Genomic DNA, 19721 nt, shown 5'->3' on the forward strand with positions numbered 1-19721 from the left:
GTTAACCAACAAACTAAAAATAATATATATAGAAAAAAATAAGAGCGACGCGACCTTGTTCACTATGAAACAGGGAAAAAAATAAACGTGATTCAAGCACAAAACCGGGAGTCAAGATTTCGTTTTGGTACTTTTGATACTGATAAATACAAACAGTTTTGATATTTTGGATAACAAACCAAATTGAAAAAAAAATCATCCGTTGTTCCAATTCTGTGAAATCCATTTCTTCAATTATAAATTTCTCTAGACTAATATTGGGAGTGCGAATTAATTCGTGCGGTTTTTTTTTTTGAAAATTGAAGCTTTATTTCGAAAAAATGTTTATACATTCAATGTTCAAAGTATTGTCCATCGCTAGACACTACATTCTGCCATCTTTCTGGCAACTTATGGATTCCATTCCGGAAAAACTGTGCCGGCTTGGCGGCCAAAAACGTGTCAAGCCAATTTTTGATTCCTTGAACGTGTTCCGGTGAGGGCATTCTGCATGGATCGAAACAAGTGGTAGTCGGAAGGAGCAAGGTCTGGGCTATAAGGGAGGTGGGGTAGAACATGCCATCCGACGTTCTCCACGTAATTTTTGACTGGTTGAGTGCGATGAGACCGAGCATTGTCATCATGAAATATTATGAACTCGTGTCTGGTCGCATATTCCGGCCGTTTTGTTTTGATTGCTGCGTTCAATTTGATCAGTTGTCGTCGACAGAGTTTGACTTATCCGCCAGATATATGCTATGGCATAAAAAAAATATGCGCATATTTTTGGTACATTTGGATTTTGTGACTAACTTACCATGTAAATTCATGTGCATTCCACGATTTTTTGTGGATCCCATGATATTTTGTCCCAAATTCGTGGTATCCATATGAATTTACATGGTAAGTTAGTCACAAAATCCGAATGTACCAAAAATATGCGCATATTTTTTTTATGCCATAGCATATATCTGGCAGATAAGTCAAACTCTGGTCGTCGATAGCGTTCACCATTGATGGTTTCACTAGGTTTTAGCAGCTCATAGTAGAGCACTCCCTTCTGATCCCACCAAATACGGTGATTTTACCTTCAAGCGCGTATTGGACCACAAAGATCTCGGCGTCATCATTGACCAGAAGCTCTGCTTTGTCAAGCACATTGACGCGATCACTTCGAGAGCTACAGCAGCCCTGGGATTCATCAAAAGATTTTGCTACGACATAACCGACGTTCAAACGCTCAAAACTCTATACTACGCACTAGTTCAGTCTCATCTTGAGTACTGCAATGTTGTATGGCTGCCAACTTATGCCATACATATCGACAAAATCGAGAACGTTTTGAGGAAGTTCACCCAGTTCGCCCGAAGAGAGTACCGTACAGCGGCCAACGGCTACAGTATCACCGACTACAACAAACGACTTGAGGCGTTGAACATGACATCTTTGGAGCGTAGAAGAGTGAATGCATCTATTGTATTCATGTACGACATCGTGAATGGGATCGCAAATTGTCCCAATGTACGTAACTACATAGCAATTGGAGAGAGCGTACGTATCTTACGGCACACAGACTACCTCAAGATCAAAGATAAGCTCATGGACAAACAAATCAGAGCTCAAGTGCCTCAATTGTGCAAGTTTGCAAACAAAGTGGCAGATCAATTTAACAACTCAACCAGCCGCGCAAACTTCATCTCGTCGGTACGCAGCGAACAAAACCAAAAGTTTAATACAAAATATTGACGAATTGTTATCTTACATCCCTACAAAATGTATAGAAATAATGATATTTATTTACACAAACTTTAAAATAAGTAGCAATATTATTTTGACCTGCCAATAATTTATAATGGAAACTACCGTTTATGTTAATGTATTTGCAAGTATTGTAAATTTTTTTTTCTTATGTCTTTCGGTCTCTACTAAATTACAAATTCATAACTACCAACAGGGACTTGTTAGATTAGACGTAAAACTTTTCTTCAATGTATTACCTCTGGATAAATTGAATGATGACTTTTGCAGTCATTAGGGCCGTCACTACAGTGTTAACGCTTCAGTTGGTCTTTCATTTTTTACACGTTTAAGTTAGGCTATATTGGACCGTTTACATTTCGGCTACCTATGCATTTCCATGTATTGGTTAGGTTAACTCGTGTCAATGCTTTTTAGACCAGTTTGTTATACCAATCGAGAAAGACTATTACAACTATTTATTGTATAAAATTACCATATATTGTACAAACACAAAAAGATCAGGTTTTTCACGACTCTTGGAGTCGTTTTCCTGCAAACCAAAATATTCAGCCAGTCTTTGGCGGTGTGAAATAAATAAATAAATATAGGGTGATTCATTTAAAACTTTTTTTTTTATTTTTGAATAAAACACAGAAAATTTAAATCGATCGCCAAATTTTTATTACCATCTGAAAGAACATTCTATGGCATTTACTTTTTGAAGATAATCCCTTTCAGATGTTGGCCATAACTGCGCTTAAGGTGGTCCATCCGGAAGTTCCAATTTTCGATGACTCTTTCGAGCATAGGGACCTGAATTGCGGCGATTTCTCGCGTAATGTTGGCTTCCAAAGCGTCAATCGTCGCTGGCTTGTTCGCGTAGACTTTTGACTTCAGATAGCCCCAAAGGAAGAAGTCTAACGGGGTGATATCGCACGATCTTGGTGGCCATTTGACCGGTCCGTTGCGCGAAATCAACTGTTCACCGAATTGACGTCGCAATAGCGCCATTGAAAGTCGCGATACGTGGCATGAAGCGCCGTCTTGTTGAAACCAAATATCGTCGAGATCACGGGCTTCAATTTCAGGCACCAACCAGTCCGTTATCATTTCGCGATATCGGTCCCCATTGACAGTAACGTTGCGGCCGGCCTCATTTCGAAAGAAGTAAGGTCCAATGATTCCACCGGCCCAAAGACCACACCAAACCGTTGTTCTCAATGGATGTAATGGCAGTTCTTGAACTTGTTCGGGTTGTTCTTCTCCCCAAATACGGCAATTGTGCTTATTTACGTGGCCATTGAGCGTAAAGTGGGCCTCATCACTGAACAAAATTCTGGTCGAAAACAGTGGATCTTCTTCCAGTTTTTCGAGGGCCCAAACACTGAAACGGTAGCGATTGGGCATGTCGGTTGGCTTCAATTCTTGCACGAGTTGAATTTTGTAAGCCTTTAAACCAAGATCACGACGTAAAATACGCCAGGTGGTGGCATAAGACAAGCCAAGCTGCTGCGAACGGTGCCGAATCGATTCTTCCCGGTCTTCGCGTACACTGTCAGCTACCGCCGCTATATTTTCAGCACTGCGAGCTGGATGTGGTCTATTCGGTCGTAAATCATCCAATAATGTAAATTGGGTTTCCAATTTGGCGATGGTATTCCGTATAGTGGGTTCCGTGGGTCGATGATGTTGACCATAAGTTGACCGAAGTCCACGAAACACATTCCTCACAGAACGCGAATTTTCGTAGTACAATTGAACGATTTGTAAACGTTGGGCTGGAGTGAGTCTTTCCATGATAAAATGCCAAACAATACTGAACAAAAATAGCCTGACAGTTGGACACGAATCACGCGTGATCCACGAAAAAATCCCTATTGAAAAAAAAACCTCTAAATGAATCACCCTTTACTAGTTACGCCATCTTTTGTGAAACGGCACGAATTAATTCACACTCCCAATAACTTTGATTTGTCTATGTTCATGTTTTTCAAAATACAAAATGTGAATATTAACATAAATACATCCAAGAACCGACGTGTAATCAAATAAATTGATTTTGCAGTATGACTATAAAACAATTGTATGGTCATCAAAATAAAAAATGATTTTATTTACCAGCTATTTCGATTGAGGATGATGGAGCTAATGACGACGGACAAACCATTTTTGATTTCTGAATTTAGGATTTTTTCATTTATATTTTCATTATGATATAAGTAAACCAAACGAATATTCTATTTACCCAACATTAACAAAAATATAAAACAACTTTTCGTCCCGTTCCACCTCATACATATGCGAAGAGGAACTGATTTCCCCGGGAGTAAAGGAAAAATTTCCCGGGAATTTTATAAAACTATCTACTGTATTTAAGTGCTTGGGAGTAGTTTTGCTGTTCTAAAAGAGGTGTTTCTTAAAGTATTTTGGCAAGCTCTGTCGAATGATATTCGTTTCACTTTCCCGTTGTTCTATGACCTATCCATGTCGACTTTTGGCGGAGAAATTTTGTGACAACGAAATATTTCAGCAACAGAGTTCAAAACACAACTTCGCCGATTTGCGGCAAACAGCCCACTGAATCATGTAGGTCGCCAAATATGCGGCACACAACAACACATTTAACACTATGACTGTTCTTCATATTTGCAACATATTACTGTTCTTGGGGGACTCCAGGGCCCCCAAGATACTTCATATGAAATCTGGACTGTGATAAGAGATAACAAATTAGTGTCTGCAGCAAAGTTGTAATACTCAAAGTTTGCTATAATTTTGGTGTAACAAATATTGCTTATCTCTTCAATCAGTTCCGCGAAAAACGCGAAAAAACGCGAAAATCGCAAAATTTTCCCACATCGTTTTAGTGAAGATGATAAGAAGTAAGAGACTTGCCTCTTCGACAGAAATGTAGAGCAGCTTGAGTACTACAAGTTCACCATAGACATGAAATCGTTATCTCTTATCAGTTTCGCGAAAAATGATTATCAAAAACTCGAATTTTTCGCGTTTTTTCGCGTAACTGATAAGAGATAACGACTTGATGTCTGTGGTGAAGTTGTAGTACTCAAGCTGTTCTACAACTTTGCCGAAGTTACCAAGTCGTTATCTTTTATCAGTTTCATGGAATACGCGAGAAATCGCGAAAAAACGCGTTTTTTCCTTATCATTTTTCACGGAACTGATAAGAGATAACGAGATGGCGTCTAAGGCAAAGTTGTATTTCTGGTTGAGTACTACAATTGTTCCGATTCATTATTTCGTTAACTCTTATCAGTTCCGTGAAAAAACGATAAGGAAAAAAACGCGTTTTTTCGCGTCTTTTTGCGGTTTCTCGCGTAATTGATAAGAGATAACGGAATAATGAATCAGAATAATTGTAGTACTCGACCAGAACTACAACTTTGCCTTTGACACCATCTCGTTATCTCTTATCAGTTCCGTGAAAAATGATAAGGAAAAAAACGCGTTTTTTCGCGGTTTTCTGCGGTTTCTCGCGTATTCCGCGAAACTGATAAGAGATAACGACTTGGTGTCTTCGGCAAAGTTGTAGAACAGCTTGAGTACTACAACTTCACCGCAGACATCAAGTCGTTATCTCTTATCATAGTCCAGTTATAATATAAAATAGCCATGGGGCCCTGTGGTCCCCCAAGAACAACAGCGTAACAAGTTTTGCGGCAGGCTGTATTTTACACATACTCACACATATGCATATGTTTTTTTTTCATTCGTGTAGAGAAATGTTCAATCTATACAATGAGACTTAACTCCGGTTGGTTTATACACTGTTTAGTACTTTTATTCAACTTTAAAGTTCGCTGGGGGCCCTGGGTGCCCCAAGAACAATCATAGTGTTAATGGCAATTCTACATGTCATGGTGTCTGTACCGTTTTGGAGATATGTCGATTGACGCCATTGAAAATGACCAACCATAGCAAAAAATGAATGTTGAAATTTTTGACATTATTTCAAGGTGAAACTATCATTTTATGATGTTTTTTTTATTTTGGATTTTTTGGCTTAACTTTAAATCGAAAAAGTAAAATATAGTATTTTTTTCAAAATTATCAATATATGCTTTATTTTCGCGGCGCGTATGTTTTTGAGGGGGTAGAATTGAAATTCGTTCGACAAAACATAATTTTTTTATACTTTCTTCACAACAAGTCTTGTGCAAACTTGAAAAAAATGTAAGGGAATGTAGTCTCAAACGGGCCGGCGGGTCAAACGGGCCACCACCGAAAATTTTGTCAGTCGACATATAAACGTCAGACTGATCAGTGTCAAGTGAATGAATCATCGATAGCTAAGTTTCAGTGTGGTTTTGAAGAGTAAAGACGTACACTGTGTATGATAAAAAAAATTCGTGTCGAAATTTTGTTAAAAAAAGTTTTCAGTGCATTTTGCCGACAACCATTGTGTGATTTCTTTTCGGTAATTTTTCAAGGTAAATATATCATACGTGTTGTGAAAAGTGCATATTTTTAGCGTATAAAGTCGATTTTGATGTTATTTCATCATGGAAAGTTTTTGTTGCGTCATGCAAAAATGACATGTTTTGGTTCAAACGGGCCACTTTTGTCGTCTCAAACGGGCCACCCAACATTTTTCTTGATTACACTGATACATAATTTCTATGATGTAATATCGTGTTCACTAGGGTGTTTTCGGTGATAAATAAACAGAAAATGGTAGTTTTAGTTTGATAGAGCAGAGAATTTGGAATCGATTTCATATATTTTTGTTCGGAATCAGTCCAAGATGCCACTTCCCACGAGCAAAACAAATGTTCGTCGAATTTTGAGGTTATATCACTATTCGCTGAAACTAATCTGATATTTACCACTTTTTTCGATTCAATCTCACTGCCAGAGATGAATTCTCAATGCAAACATTTATTTTCACGTAATTTTCATTGGAAAAAGTGGCCAAATAGTCGAAAATTCACACAAATTGTATTGCCCCTTTGACCGGATCTTCAATCATAGAAAAAACACCGACAAACTCATTTTTTTCACAGAACATCATTCAATGGGTTTGAAATAGACGATAAATTATCTAAATCCACTAAAATATCCAATCGAACAAAAGGCAATAGAATTTTTGTAAATTTTCGACTATTTGTCCACTTTTTCCAATAAAAATTACGTGAAAATAAATGTTTGCATTGAGAATTCATCTCTGGCAGTGAGATTGTCCAGCGCATCGAAAGCGAAGCCATCAAAGAAACCAGCCAAGCGACCAAAGAAGCAATCATCTTCGGATGAAGATGAAGATTTTTGCATCATCTGCATGCATATGTTACCAAAGAAGCTGACAAAGTCGAATTCCATCGAATGCAGAGTATGTTACAAACCCGTACACCTTGGTTGTGCCAAAACATACGCCAACAAGTTCACATGTAAAAACTGTCCTGCAAAAGATGATGATGATTCCGAAGTGGCCGATGATTCCGATGAATAATCATCTTCAATTTCCATGTCAAAAGCACATAATTGAATAAAAATTCAATAATCCGTCGAAATATGGTGTATTTATTTCTTCTATTTTTCAGATTTTGTGAGGTGGTCCATTTGACCCGGCAATTTTTTTTTTGCCATTTTCAAGGTGTTCGGAAAATTTGCGATAGTTTTTTTTTCTGCACTGAAATCTTAGGACTCTCTCAAGCAAAAAGTTTTCTTTTGAGGTCTCCATTCCAACGGTATATATATGTTATTCACATTATCCACTTTAAAAGATGTTATAGCGGTAAATCAAAGTGTGGCCCGTATGAGACTACATTCCCTTAATACCACCAGTTCATGTTATACACCGAATTTTTTTTTGGAGCATTGAAAAAATTTCATCGCAAAATTGGTGCACTGAGAAAAGGCTGGAAAGAAATATTCCAACCCTGCGTTGTAAATGTTGTCATTGCAGACGATTTTGTGAATTGTCCAACCATGGTTGGAATATTGACAGCATTCCCGCACTCGTCGAATTCCAACCATGGTTGGACTTTCTCAGTGTATGTATTTTGCACCAAAACCACTGTTTCACTTTACATCAATGGTGTATTTTGTGCACCAGCGGCAGACGTGTACAAGGTCAAAAATCCTAGAAGGGGGTAATTTTTTTTTGTGAAGACGTGCAAATGGTTTCCCAATATGGGAGTGACTGTTTCAAAAAATTTGCTAGGATTTCCTTTGGGTTTTTGGGTTTTTTGGTTTTTGGGTTTTTCTTTGGGTTTTTTGGTTTTTAGACTTTCAAAAACCCATAAAAACCCAAAACACGAGCAAATGTGTGCACAATGTCACTCCAATAGCATCGAGAAATTTGGTAGATCGGAGAAATAAGAGAATAGCCAGATCTAAGTCCGAGGACTTAGCCAATTTTCAAAATTCGCTAACCCTTTTCTAAAAAAAAAACCCCAAAAAACCCAAAATAAAAACCCAAAAAAAACCTTTTTAACTTCTAAAAAAAAACCACAAACCCAAAATAAAAACCCAAAAAACCCTTTTTAACTTCTAAAAAAAAATTCTAAAAATTTTGTCAATGGGTGTCGAAAAAAGACTGAAGACCTAAAAAACAAGGTCCTCACTTTCGAAAATCAATTCTATCTAGTGTAAAAAAATTCAAAATCGCTCGATGGGGGTCTTGATTTTCAAATTCTAGATGGGGGTAAAACCGTAAACCCCCTCCCTTGCACACGTCTGACCAGCGGTGTGTATTATGCACTACTTAATAAACCATGGTGCATAAATGCATTTATCATATATTGAAAGTGTCGAAATGCTGGTGTATCGTTTCACATTTGTGCCCACTGAGTGTATTGTGAGAGATTTCGATCCGTTGAAATTTTCAAACCGCAGCTTTTTGTATAAAGTTCAAGCGATGGCAAAGTCGAGCATGATATCTCAGGAAACGACGCAAACCAATTGGAACTCATATAAATGCGGATGTCAACCGAAAAACACACATGCGATTATATAAAATGCAGTGCAACTGAATGCGACAATTTTCACTGTCAGCAAACGAGAAAAGTTTAATTAATTGCTTATTATTATTATTTTCACAAATTTCTATAGCGAATTCTAGCTTACCGTTTGACACAATTGTCTGTATTTTGTACACAAATTACATATCCTTCGACAGTGTCTGACTAAAAATGCATACATTTCTACGACTAAATTCCAAGTTGCCAAACATTTTCCGAATCAAAATGAAGAAGGTATGTTGCGTACAATGATTTCATGCAGACAATTTCAAAGTTTTGTGGCTCGAAAAATCAAATGAAAAGTTTTCCATCCAAATGGAAATGGTGAATTTTGTGCATTTGATTAAAAACACACAGACATTTGAGATAGAGAAAAAAAAGAGGGAGTATGCTTGCTCGCTTATTCACTTAAATGAGCTCACACGTACTGAATCATCACTGTCATCAGCAGCTCACTAAATATACATGTACTTCACAAAAACTTTGTCTTACGTTCACATTTTCTGAGAATGATATGACTACGATCAGTATAATTTCTGTACTCAACATTTGTTTGAGTCTTTTTTTCTTTCTGGAAAAGTATGTTTGCAAAAGTATAGATTAGCATGATCCATGACATTTTGTATTGATTTTTTGTTGGCCTTTCCTAAGATAATTTCTTTCATATTTAAAAAAATGTTTGAATTTCAACAAAATGTACTGAAAAATGGTTAAATATCCACAGCTTAAATGTTTGGCCAAAATACACAATATTTACGAAGAGGCAGCAGAACGGGTCGTTGAAGAAGACTCAACAAACGTCAATGTCATGGCTTCAGGTTCATCAGCCCAAAACATCAATTCGTATCAATCATATAATCATCCACAAGACGGTGAGCTTAGTAGTGACGGACTTTATTTAACACATCAAACAAGTGGTAAGTGCAATTTTTTCCAACGCTCCTACTGAAGATTGGTAACCTATTTCCTAAGACGAATTTACGATGTATTCTGCGTATCGTATCGTATCGTATCGTATAAATAACAATTTCAAAAAGCACGTTTATTTCATTCACATGGCAATTCAACACAACATTCACCACAATAAATTCGAATAAATGCGAAGTAACATACATGAATGTACATTGTACACACACGCGCACGTTATGTGTATAAACATGAGAATTGAGCACAACAAAAACAATTCACAAGAAAAATGACTTTCTGAGCTTTTGTTCATAGTCACTATTAATACAATTCTTGTTTTTGTTGGTAAATTTGATTCAATGCCTTGCCATGGCTTCAGATGAATCCCGTTGAAGAATAAGAAACAGAGTGTTGAAAGCAAAACTTATTGCCACTGTACGCCGAATGTTCCTTTTTCGCACACATGCAAGTGAATTGTATACATTTATCGTGCGGTGAATGCGATATGTACATGAAAGTTGCAATACGACCAAATTTATTCGCTGTCATTTGTTAAATTCGCCATTGCCAACATTATTGTGTTTGTGCTTCGTTTTCGACTCTAAGTAAGTTGGCCGAGAAAAATATATAAAAAGGGGAATTTAATTTTGGTTCCTTTGTTGTGGCGAAGGAAAACGAAACGAATCATATAAACATTAAAATGTTTGATTGAATGCACCAGATGAACGCCAAACGTCACACAAATAAGGAACCATTGAACCATTCAACAATGCGAAAACTTACGAAAAATAATTTATCTATTTCCTCTCCGAAATTTGTCTTCCACTGCGATGACAGAGGAAATGTTCTTTATCGTTTCGAAAAGGGCAATTGAAAAAAAACAATTCGATGTTTTTGTTTTGTCTTTTTATTTCTGGAGTTTTGCCCAGTTTATTGAATTTCAAATAATTTCATAGTCAGAGATATTAAAAATTGAAAATTTACCCTTTTTCAACACGTTTTCAGGTTTGTTTAACATGCATATATCTGAGGAACCTTGTCCAATGAAATTCAGAAATGATAGTATATTTTGTAAATCAATTGAAATTGGTTCATACATCGACAATTCCACATGAAAGCAGCCAAAATTCGAACATAAACGCTTGGAACTTTGCGCCTCATGTGAATGCGTGAGAATAAAAGACTGACGCTAGCAGGTTTTTCGCAAAAGCGGGATAACAATCAGTTGCACGCAAAAGAGACATTTCAAAAGGTTACACGCAAACGGAACATTCTATTTTGTCGCATTTTGAATTTTAAAGCCGTGATTACAACAACAATATACTTCTCTCTTGCGTGCAACCTTTTGAAATGTCTCTTTTGCGTGCAACTGATTTTTATCCCGCTTTTGCGAAAAACCTGGTAGCGTCAGTCTTTTATTCTCACGCGTTCATGTGTACAATGTACACACGGGGAGAAAATTTGGTTCCAAAGTAAAAATCTTAATAATGATAAGCAGATTCGACAGTTTATCACGGAGGGCGATAGTCCGACAAGTGACGCTCCAACAACTGTGCATTAAATTAAAAATTCAGAATAAAACATTTTTTGTTTTTAGTTTCGGGAAGTGTTACCACAAGTCCATCCGCGACAAAAATGTTATCAATCGACTCAGAATTCTGAGATGTATCGAATGAGACTTACCATTTTTCAATTAAACGATGCCGAAAACACCCTACTGTGCATTTCAAGCCAAATATCAAAAATGCCAGTTTTTGCGTCACGAGTATCAGATGAAAAACCTCTAGACGAGGTTGAAATGGAGTGAGCTGAGTGCGTGGATTTACCACTCAAAATGACTGATATCATTTTGACTGACGCTAGGACGCTGTATTACTGGGAACGAAGTTCAAAAGTGTTTTTCGCATTCACTATTGTGAAAATTTATTTACGATAAGGAAAAATATCGCATCACGTCCAAAAGTCGACGGCAAAACGCTTGAAAGTTTGACTTGAAGACTAAATTCAAAAGTCGTGACGTGATATTTTTCCTTATTGTAAATAAATTTTCACAATAGTGAATGCGAAAAACACTTTTGAACTTCGTTCCCAGTAATACAGCGTCCTAGCGTCACTCAAAATGATATCAGTCATTTTGAGTGGTAAATCCACGCACGGAGCGTCAGTCCATTTCAACCTCGTCTAGACGTTTTTCATCTGATATCACTACTTTTGTAAGGATTTTTTTTGGAAAAATACATTTTTACCAGAAGTATGTCTATTTTAAGGTCTTATTATCAGAAAATTGCAATTTTCTGGTTAACACATTGGCATTCTAATTTCACAAGTTCTGGAGATTGCACTATCTAATTTCCACTACCATTGAAAAAGTCCCAATTTCCTCTAATTGCACATTATGAAATGCGGTAAAATATGATTAAATTTCAAAATAACCATAAAAGAGTGTTGAAACGATTGTGGATTCTCATTATTTCATTAAAAAATATTAGTTCCCAACCACCAAAGCTCTGGAAAGTGCATTTTTTATGTATCCCCCGAGCAAAAGTTCAATTTCATACATTCAGATGCCAAAATGCCGATTCATGACCAAAATGACAACGAAATGGATATTCAAATGTTGGTAGACTCCCATTATTTTCACGAGAAAATAGCAGTTTTCTAAGACCAAAACGAGATCAGAGGTCTATTTCACGTGTTTTCCGAACAAAAATGTCATTTTCAGTGAAAATAGAGCAAGTTGAAAAATTCACTTCAATCCGACCTATTTTTCGACCATGAAATGGCCTCAGATCGCATTGTGACCACTTTTAATCGATTGCTCGTCGAAAATTGAGCGGATATGGTCTTTCGTGAGCCTTTTTCAGCCAGTAGATGCTTATTTTTGGCAGAAATTTCATCGTAGAATGCGACTCTTTGTACAAATTCCGTTCATTGATGAATTGCCTATGCCCAGAACTTCGAAATACGAATTTTCCCGGATATGTGGCATATGCCATTTTGTTGGTATAATCACCGGCTACAAATGTTCAGTTTTTGGTTAAAATCGGTTGAGCTGATTTTTGAGAAATCGCGTTTGGTGTGAAATTTAAGGGGGTCGATTTTTCATAAAAATCGACTTTTTTCTTTTATATCACATAAACATTGGCATGTGTGTATGGAACTTTTTGAAGGTCTTCTCAAATATTTACGAGCTGACTTTGCCCAATGGGCGTCTGAATGGATCTAGTGTGCGAAATAAATACTTGGAAAAATCGTATACATGCAGGCTAGCGAAGCCATAGCCAACCCTCCTGTAATGCAAATGTCAATCTGGGGACGGATTTCAACGTGCCCCGACACTAGCTACAACTAAGGCATATGCGCATCGGAAACCGAAGAAGGTACGGACAAACGGACGAACGCACATCCAAATCAATACTTTCATAAAAAACCATGGTCAAACTGCCAATGCCCATAACTTTTTCGTTTTTGGATCAATCGGGGCACTTAGACCGGCGTTGGAAAGGTGGCGAGGAGGAGCTTTTCTTTGACACCTCAGACCACCCCCTGGGTACCCCCTTCGTAAGATATGGGTATAGATTTGAAAATTTATCGAAATTTTCCAACCGCTATATTTTTGCCTAGACCACACTTTAGGCATGGGGGATATGGTGTTTCCGACTATTTGGGCCAAGACCTTTCCAACGGTACCTAACATGCCGGGGCCCAAATAGTGTCCTGAGAAAATAGCATACTTACTGTATATATACTCGTGACGCAAAAACTGGCATTTTTGATATTTGGCTTGAAATGCACAGTCTATGGTGCGTCATTGGCAATGTAAAACTAAATGGCGAACATTTTCGTCTCTGCACATTTCTTATGGACTATATGACACAGTGGCAGACTTGTTTACAAATATCGGTAAATGAACAAACCAAAAATCTCATTCCTGCGATGAATAGCTGGCTGCCAATACAACAGCCGATGTCTCATTTATGTACTGCAAATGCGTCAGAACAACACAACGCATGAAAAATATCGGATAAATTTATTTGATATTTGAAATTTATATAAATAAATTTATCTGCAACCAACCTCTGGTTACATTGGTCCCGAACATTTTTTGCAAAATTAGTTTAGATCATCAAGAAAAATCATGAAACACGTATAAAAAATAATTGAGATAATCAAAATCTGGAAGTCCCAAAAATTGTGCATCCGAAAAACTTAGTTGAAGTCCGAAGACGAGCCATTCTAGATTCGACCCTGGGGTCAAATGGATTTATTATGCGGCTTTCTATGAAGCCATGCGTAGGTTTAGCATAAGGCGATAGCATGAATGAAAATGCGGCAGAAAAAATCAGCAAAAGCCTTCAATGTTTCAAATGCTTCGGATTGATGGCGCTGTCAGAAGCTCTCTGAAGCACATTAGAAGTGGTGAATGTGATTATGACAGATAATATTTGTGTTTATGTTTAGAAACGTTGACTGTCAAAGTAGAGAATGTTCTGTCAATATAAACCAAAATACCAACATGGCGGGCTAAAATGCTGTCATGGCGGATATCTTTATCATTAAACTACACATGAAAATATCTCAAAAACGGCTGGGAAAATCGGCAAAATGGACCGTGGCGTCACTCCCTAAAGGCTGGTTTAATGGCCCAAAGTTCAAACCCGGTGGATTTGAGCTCATCCAAGGGTTCTCAAGCCTGATCCTAGCACTTTCCCTTTGGTGAAATTCCATACAAAACATGAGTGTAACTTGTAAAGATGCTCACAGGAAAGGAAAAGCTCGGAATCAGACCAAATCCTGAGAACCCATGGATCAGCCCGAATCCACTGGATTTGAGCTTTGGGCCATCAAACCAGCCGGGTGTCTACACTCCCTTTAGGGAGTGACGCAACGGTCCATTTTGCCGATTTTCCCAGCCGTTTTCGAGATATTTCTATGTGTAAATATTTATTGGTTTTAATTTACCACTTAAGAGGTGAGTTTGGATAAATTAGCAGAAAAGCGTATTAAAGTTCGAAATATTCCATCATTCAAACATATTTTCTATAGAGGCGCTCTTACAAAAATCCATCCATTTAGCCTCCATAAGAAGCAATGTATTTTTTGTTCAAGCTATCGAATTACGAGGTTTATTGCACTATTGAACCCATATACCTTTTGCACTATTGAACCCATATACCGTTTTTCCAGTTTTTTGGTCTTGACTCTATTTTCTGGGTACAGGTGTCTTCTTCTGGTGTTCGAAGCCATTCTCAACCGCAACCTCCAATAGAGCCCATCCTTTGTTTCGGTTTTTTTTTTCAAATGGAGGAATGTTTCAATTTCTGATATACCGATATATTCTTTATTTTATTTCATTCAACACCGCCAAGCTCTGGCTGAATATAATAGAATAGAGGTTTGGCCGGAAACTGTTACATCAATTTGTATTAATTTACAATTATTAACAATAACAATAACTATCAGTTCTCGCATCGTTAAAAACCTGGCTCTTTTCGTAATTTTTCAGCATTTACACAAGTATGACATGAAAACAAAAACAAACTCATACAACCAAGATGGAAATGCTTGATAGTAGTCAGATACAAAGGGTCCAAGAAAACCTTTGGTTGAAGAAAAAAATGATAATTTGAGGCCAAAATCCATGAAACGAAACTTTTGTTTGGAAGGCACCGTAAAATACACTTTTAAGAGTTTTTAGCTGAGCAAACACCAATTATTATTTTTGAGAAAAAATAACTTTGCGCTAGACGAACCGAAAATGTTCGCATTTTTTTCAATTTTTGTCCGTTCGTTTGTTCGTTCAAGCAAATTTTATTTTGCAAACAATGTTCGTTCGATTGCAGATTTTTTTTGTTCGTTCGCTTGTTCGCACGTTCACAAAAGAAAATTAAAAAAGTTTAAGTTTCATGCATAAAAGCATGAAAAAATCAGGTGCATTACGCTGCCCGCCCCCCACCATTTGGGCTGGACTGTGGCCGGTGCCAATAATTTGTGCTCAATTTGTGCTGAACAATGATACCATCCGTTTAATTTGTGCTGCCTCGAGACGCCAGCACAAATTTCCCTTTGAGTTGCACGGTTCGAAATCTACGCACACATCTATACGATTTTCAGTAGAGTGGAGCGGTCTATACGATTTTGCATATAGTCTGACGGTTAGAAGCGGTTTTTGCGGAGAAACATATATTCCGCGCTTGTATTAGTTAACTACGCATCTGTCAACGCTACAGAATGTATGTTTCTCCGCAAAAACCGCTTCTAAACGTCAGACTATACGTACCACCAAATCGGATTTTTGTATCGCCACTAAGCTAGAAAATTTTTGCTCAATTTGTGCTGAATTTCTGCATTTTCAGATTGCAAAAATCTTATCTGGGAGCCGAGCACTAATTGTCTATTTTTGTAGAAAAACACGATTTTTGGTGCTTTTACAGGGCAAGTACGAAGTACCCCCAAATCGGATTTTTTCATATCGCCACTAGGTTAGGAAAATTGTCACATTTCTGGAAGCAGCATTTTATTATCATTATGGATTGAAAACAAAAACTGTTGTGGACAAAGCAGTTGTTCAAATAAAGCTAAACAAATTTTTTTCTACTATACAGATTTGTTTTTGAACGAAATAATAAGAATTTATATATGATCAATGATTTTTTATGAGTTCTTTATAAGTAATTTCGGAAGCTCTGGAAACATAGCTGCGCAAGGTGACATAAACTACGCGCCTGTCACTCGATTGTGACTGCTGTCACGTAGTACTTTAGTCGAGGTGATACGCACTCAGTACGCAAATTTTCGATTACAACATAATTGTTGTTTTATTAGCTAATTTTAATGTGTGTTTTTTGAAATATTTTTCACTAGCAGGTTGTAAAATCTATGACAATTACACTCATTTATATTTGCGGTTTGAAATCAACAATAAAACATTTATTATCCTATAATAGGTTCAACATTTAATATCAATGAACAATTTTCATTACTCCTAAAATGCACACATCCCATCGATACTCAGTCGATTGACGATTTGAAATTTCGTCTGTTTCAGTGAAAATTAAAAAAAAATTTGCCAGTGATTGTTTTATCAATTTCATTTTCTATTTAAATTTATTTTTTGATTTTATGAAATCAATGAATTTTCGAATAAATTCTGGAAATGTTTGTTGTTGAGGTTGATATTCTACTCAAAAGTCTAGGTGCTCTAAAGTATTATCACTGCTGACTTAGGTTAAGTATTCACTTCATGAGAGAACTGTCAATGACTGTCAACGAACATACACACATGTTATAGTGAACAACAATAACAAACAATATTTTCCGATTAAATAAATAGGGTAATGTCTCTATGAGTGGGCCGCCTAAGCACATACATTCTGTAGATATACTGTGGACTAGAAAAGTTAAGGTTTATATATACCATTGTTTAGCTTATCTGACTAGCTAACTGGCCATGGTATCAGATCTTCAATATATTTGAAAACCTTGTTTTTTGGAAAAAAAAAATTTGTATCCATGAGTGGGCCACCTACAAATTTCCTAGAAAAATGCCAAAAAATGAAGTAAATACCAAATAAATTCAATGTTTGATGAATATTTATTCAATGTAAATAATTTTCAAGTACAAACGTATACAAAATTATGCTTCTGATTCATCAGAATCGAAGTCATTGTCCGAGTCACAGGTTTTACATGTGAAATAACTTCGTGTCATGTTGGCACATTTCATGTGGGCGATGCTGGGGATTGCATTTGATGGAGTTTTTTGCATTCAATGGTGATTCCAGTTCTTTGAAGCAAACGATGCAGAATTCGGTTTCCTCAGATGATTGATTAGACTTCTTTTTCGACTTTGATTTCTTCGTCTTTTGTTTCGCATTTTTTCCTTTTTTTCCTTCGCAGCTGGTTTCTTCTTCGATGCTTTTTTCGGTGTTGTTGTCGAATCTTTTCTTGCTCGCTTTGATGGTTGTGCTGCTTTTTCTTCCTTCTTTCGATTAAGTCCGTCACGTCTCTTCTTTTTCTCGTGCAATTCCTACATACATTCAGGCGAAGTCAACACTGCACTTTTCATTGGCTTACGGCCGCGATTTGATTTCTTTTGCGGAGTTTGGGTCGGTTTCAATGGACCAACTTCAGCCAACATTGAAGCTAAGCTTGTAGCACGGGAAAGTGATGTCGACGATTCCTCTGAATTTCCTTGAGATTTCGATCCGGCACTTCCTCATTCAATCGATTGATGTAACGTTGCAAATTGGTTCTTGGAATGGCATAGGCTTTTGTGGTCTTTCGGAGTGGTTTCTGCCCCAACTTAATTGCTTTTACAGCTTGCAGCAAAGCATCCAAATCAATATCTGGTTTTTTTCCTTCTTTAGGAGTTTTTTACTTGATTTTTTCGACGACATGCTGAAAATTCATCCAAAAACCACAAAAAACAATATTAAAGTCAATAAAAGTCACTTTAAAGTCAATATAATGCTGTTTTACATGCATACAAATGACAAACAAGCATTAACAAAGAAAAAAGTAGGTGGCCTACTCATGGAGACAAAAAGTGGCCCACTCATGGAAATAGTCGCCATTTTGAATGACTGACCAAAAAATTTCTAAAACTCAATATTATTGCGAAATACTTTTGGGTGTTGATTTTCAATGTCTGTACTACACAAAAAAATATTACTCACCTTAAAATTGTCGATTTTTCGAATTTTTCTGACGATAGGAAAAATACACAATGTTATAATTTCGATTTTTTTGGCACTTTTTTTTTGCTAATGCTCGACACAACACAAAACGCGTGCGATCACTTCGACGTTTCATATATTATGGTTTTGGGGTACGCTGAAGCTGTTTCAGCTATTGGTTTGACATTTGGAATGTCACATGACAGAAATTTGACAGGTGGCCCACTCATGGAGACGGCCCACTCATAGAGACATTACCCTATATAAACACTTGTTTGGAATTTCTTGAATTTAATATTTTGCAATTCAGGATTAACGACAATGATAAACAATGACAATGCTTCAATATCTAGGTTATATTTTCAAATTTATTTATTTATATTTATGACACAATTCCAACAATAAAACATTAATCATTCTATGACGAGTCCAGTATTGAATCTTCCATGAACAGTTTCCATTACTTATGAAATGCACATAATATATGTTGTCTGTGTTCGACGTATTTATTTGCATTAAGTACCTTCAAACCACCAGTAATATAAGTATTCCTATATTCAACAAGTGGCTTCGAATGTCCAAGTGTTTTTTTCTTCTAATGTCCACGATTTTCAAATGCGATATGATGAATTTACTTGAAAATTTTATTTACTTTGTTGTTTAAATCATATAATGTAATGACAGTTTGGAATGACAATTGGATGAATGTGGCTTTCCGGCATTTTGCTTCGCCATGACAGCATCTTCGTTAGTTAGTTTCCGGCATTTTGCTCCACCATATTGGTTTGTCATACATGTTTTTACATTTACTCGAAGAGTTCTCGGTATTAATTATGAAGCTTGTTGATATTTTTTATTTTTGAAAATGTTGATTTGATTTTTTGAAGAGTAAAAAGATTATAAAACTATGGATTTATTTTTATTCACGAGCGTGTATTTCAGGAGTAATGTCTTTTGTTCGATGGCATATTGCTTTGATATGATCTATGGAGAGAACAAAAATGTGCTGTGGGTAGCACATTTCTGTATTGACATGAAATTCACATTACTCCTGAAATACACAGGAATAAATGAGACACAGAATGATTTTGATTTATTGTCACAATTTCAAATTTTATAACACGCATGATGTAATAATACACCAAAAAATTATACATTTCATCGATTCCTGTGTATTTCAGAAGTAATGTGAATTTCATGTCAATACAGAAATGTGCTACCCACAGCACATTTTTGTGCTAACCAACAACACATTTTTGTTCCCTCCATAGCACTTTTTTGCATTGACATCAAAACATATTATTTATTTATTTATTTATTTAACACCGCCAAAAACTGGCTGAATATTTTGGTTTGCAGGAAAACGACTCCAAGAGTCGTGAAAAACCTGATTGTACAATATATGGTAATTTTATACAATAAGTAGTTGTAAGTAATA

At 36.5% G+C, this 19721-nt stretch overlaps 1 protein-coding gene across 1 annotated transcript; it reads right to left on the bottom strand.

Annotated features, from left to right (window-relative positions):
• Positions 1–2328: 2328 nt before the first annotated feature.
• On the bottom strand, positions 2329–3625 carry LOC129572772 (uncharacterized). The gene has a single exon (XM_055452873.1). The coding sequence runs from the start codon at positions 3514–3516 to the stop codon at positions 2431–2433; it is 1086 nt and encodes a 361-aa protein (XP_055308848.1). The 5' UTR covers positions 3517–3625; the 3' UTR covers positions 2329–2430.
• Between the last annotated feature and the right edge of the window lie 16096 nt (positions 3626–19721).

The sequence above is a fragment of the Sitodiplosis mosellana genome, unplaced genomic scaffold (assembly GCF_009176505.1).
Source record: "Sitodiplosis mosellana isolate CC-2019 unplaced genomic scaffold, AAFC_SMos_1.0 Smas_scaffold_5491, whole genome shotgun sequence".
NCBI lineage: Eukaryota > Metazoa > Arthropoda > Insecta > Diptera > Cecidomyiidae > Sitodiplosis > Sitodiplosis mosellana.

What these genes read in the sequence shown, in the direction of transcription:
- LOC129572772 (XM_055452873.1), bottom strand. Translation starts at nt 3,516, where the DNA reads ATGGAAAGACTCACTCCAGCCCAACGTTTACAAATCGTTCAATTGTAC.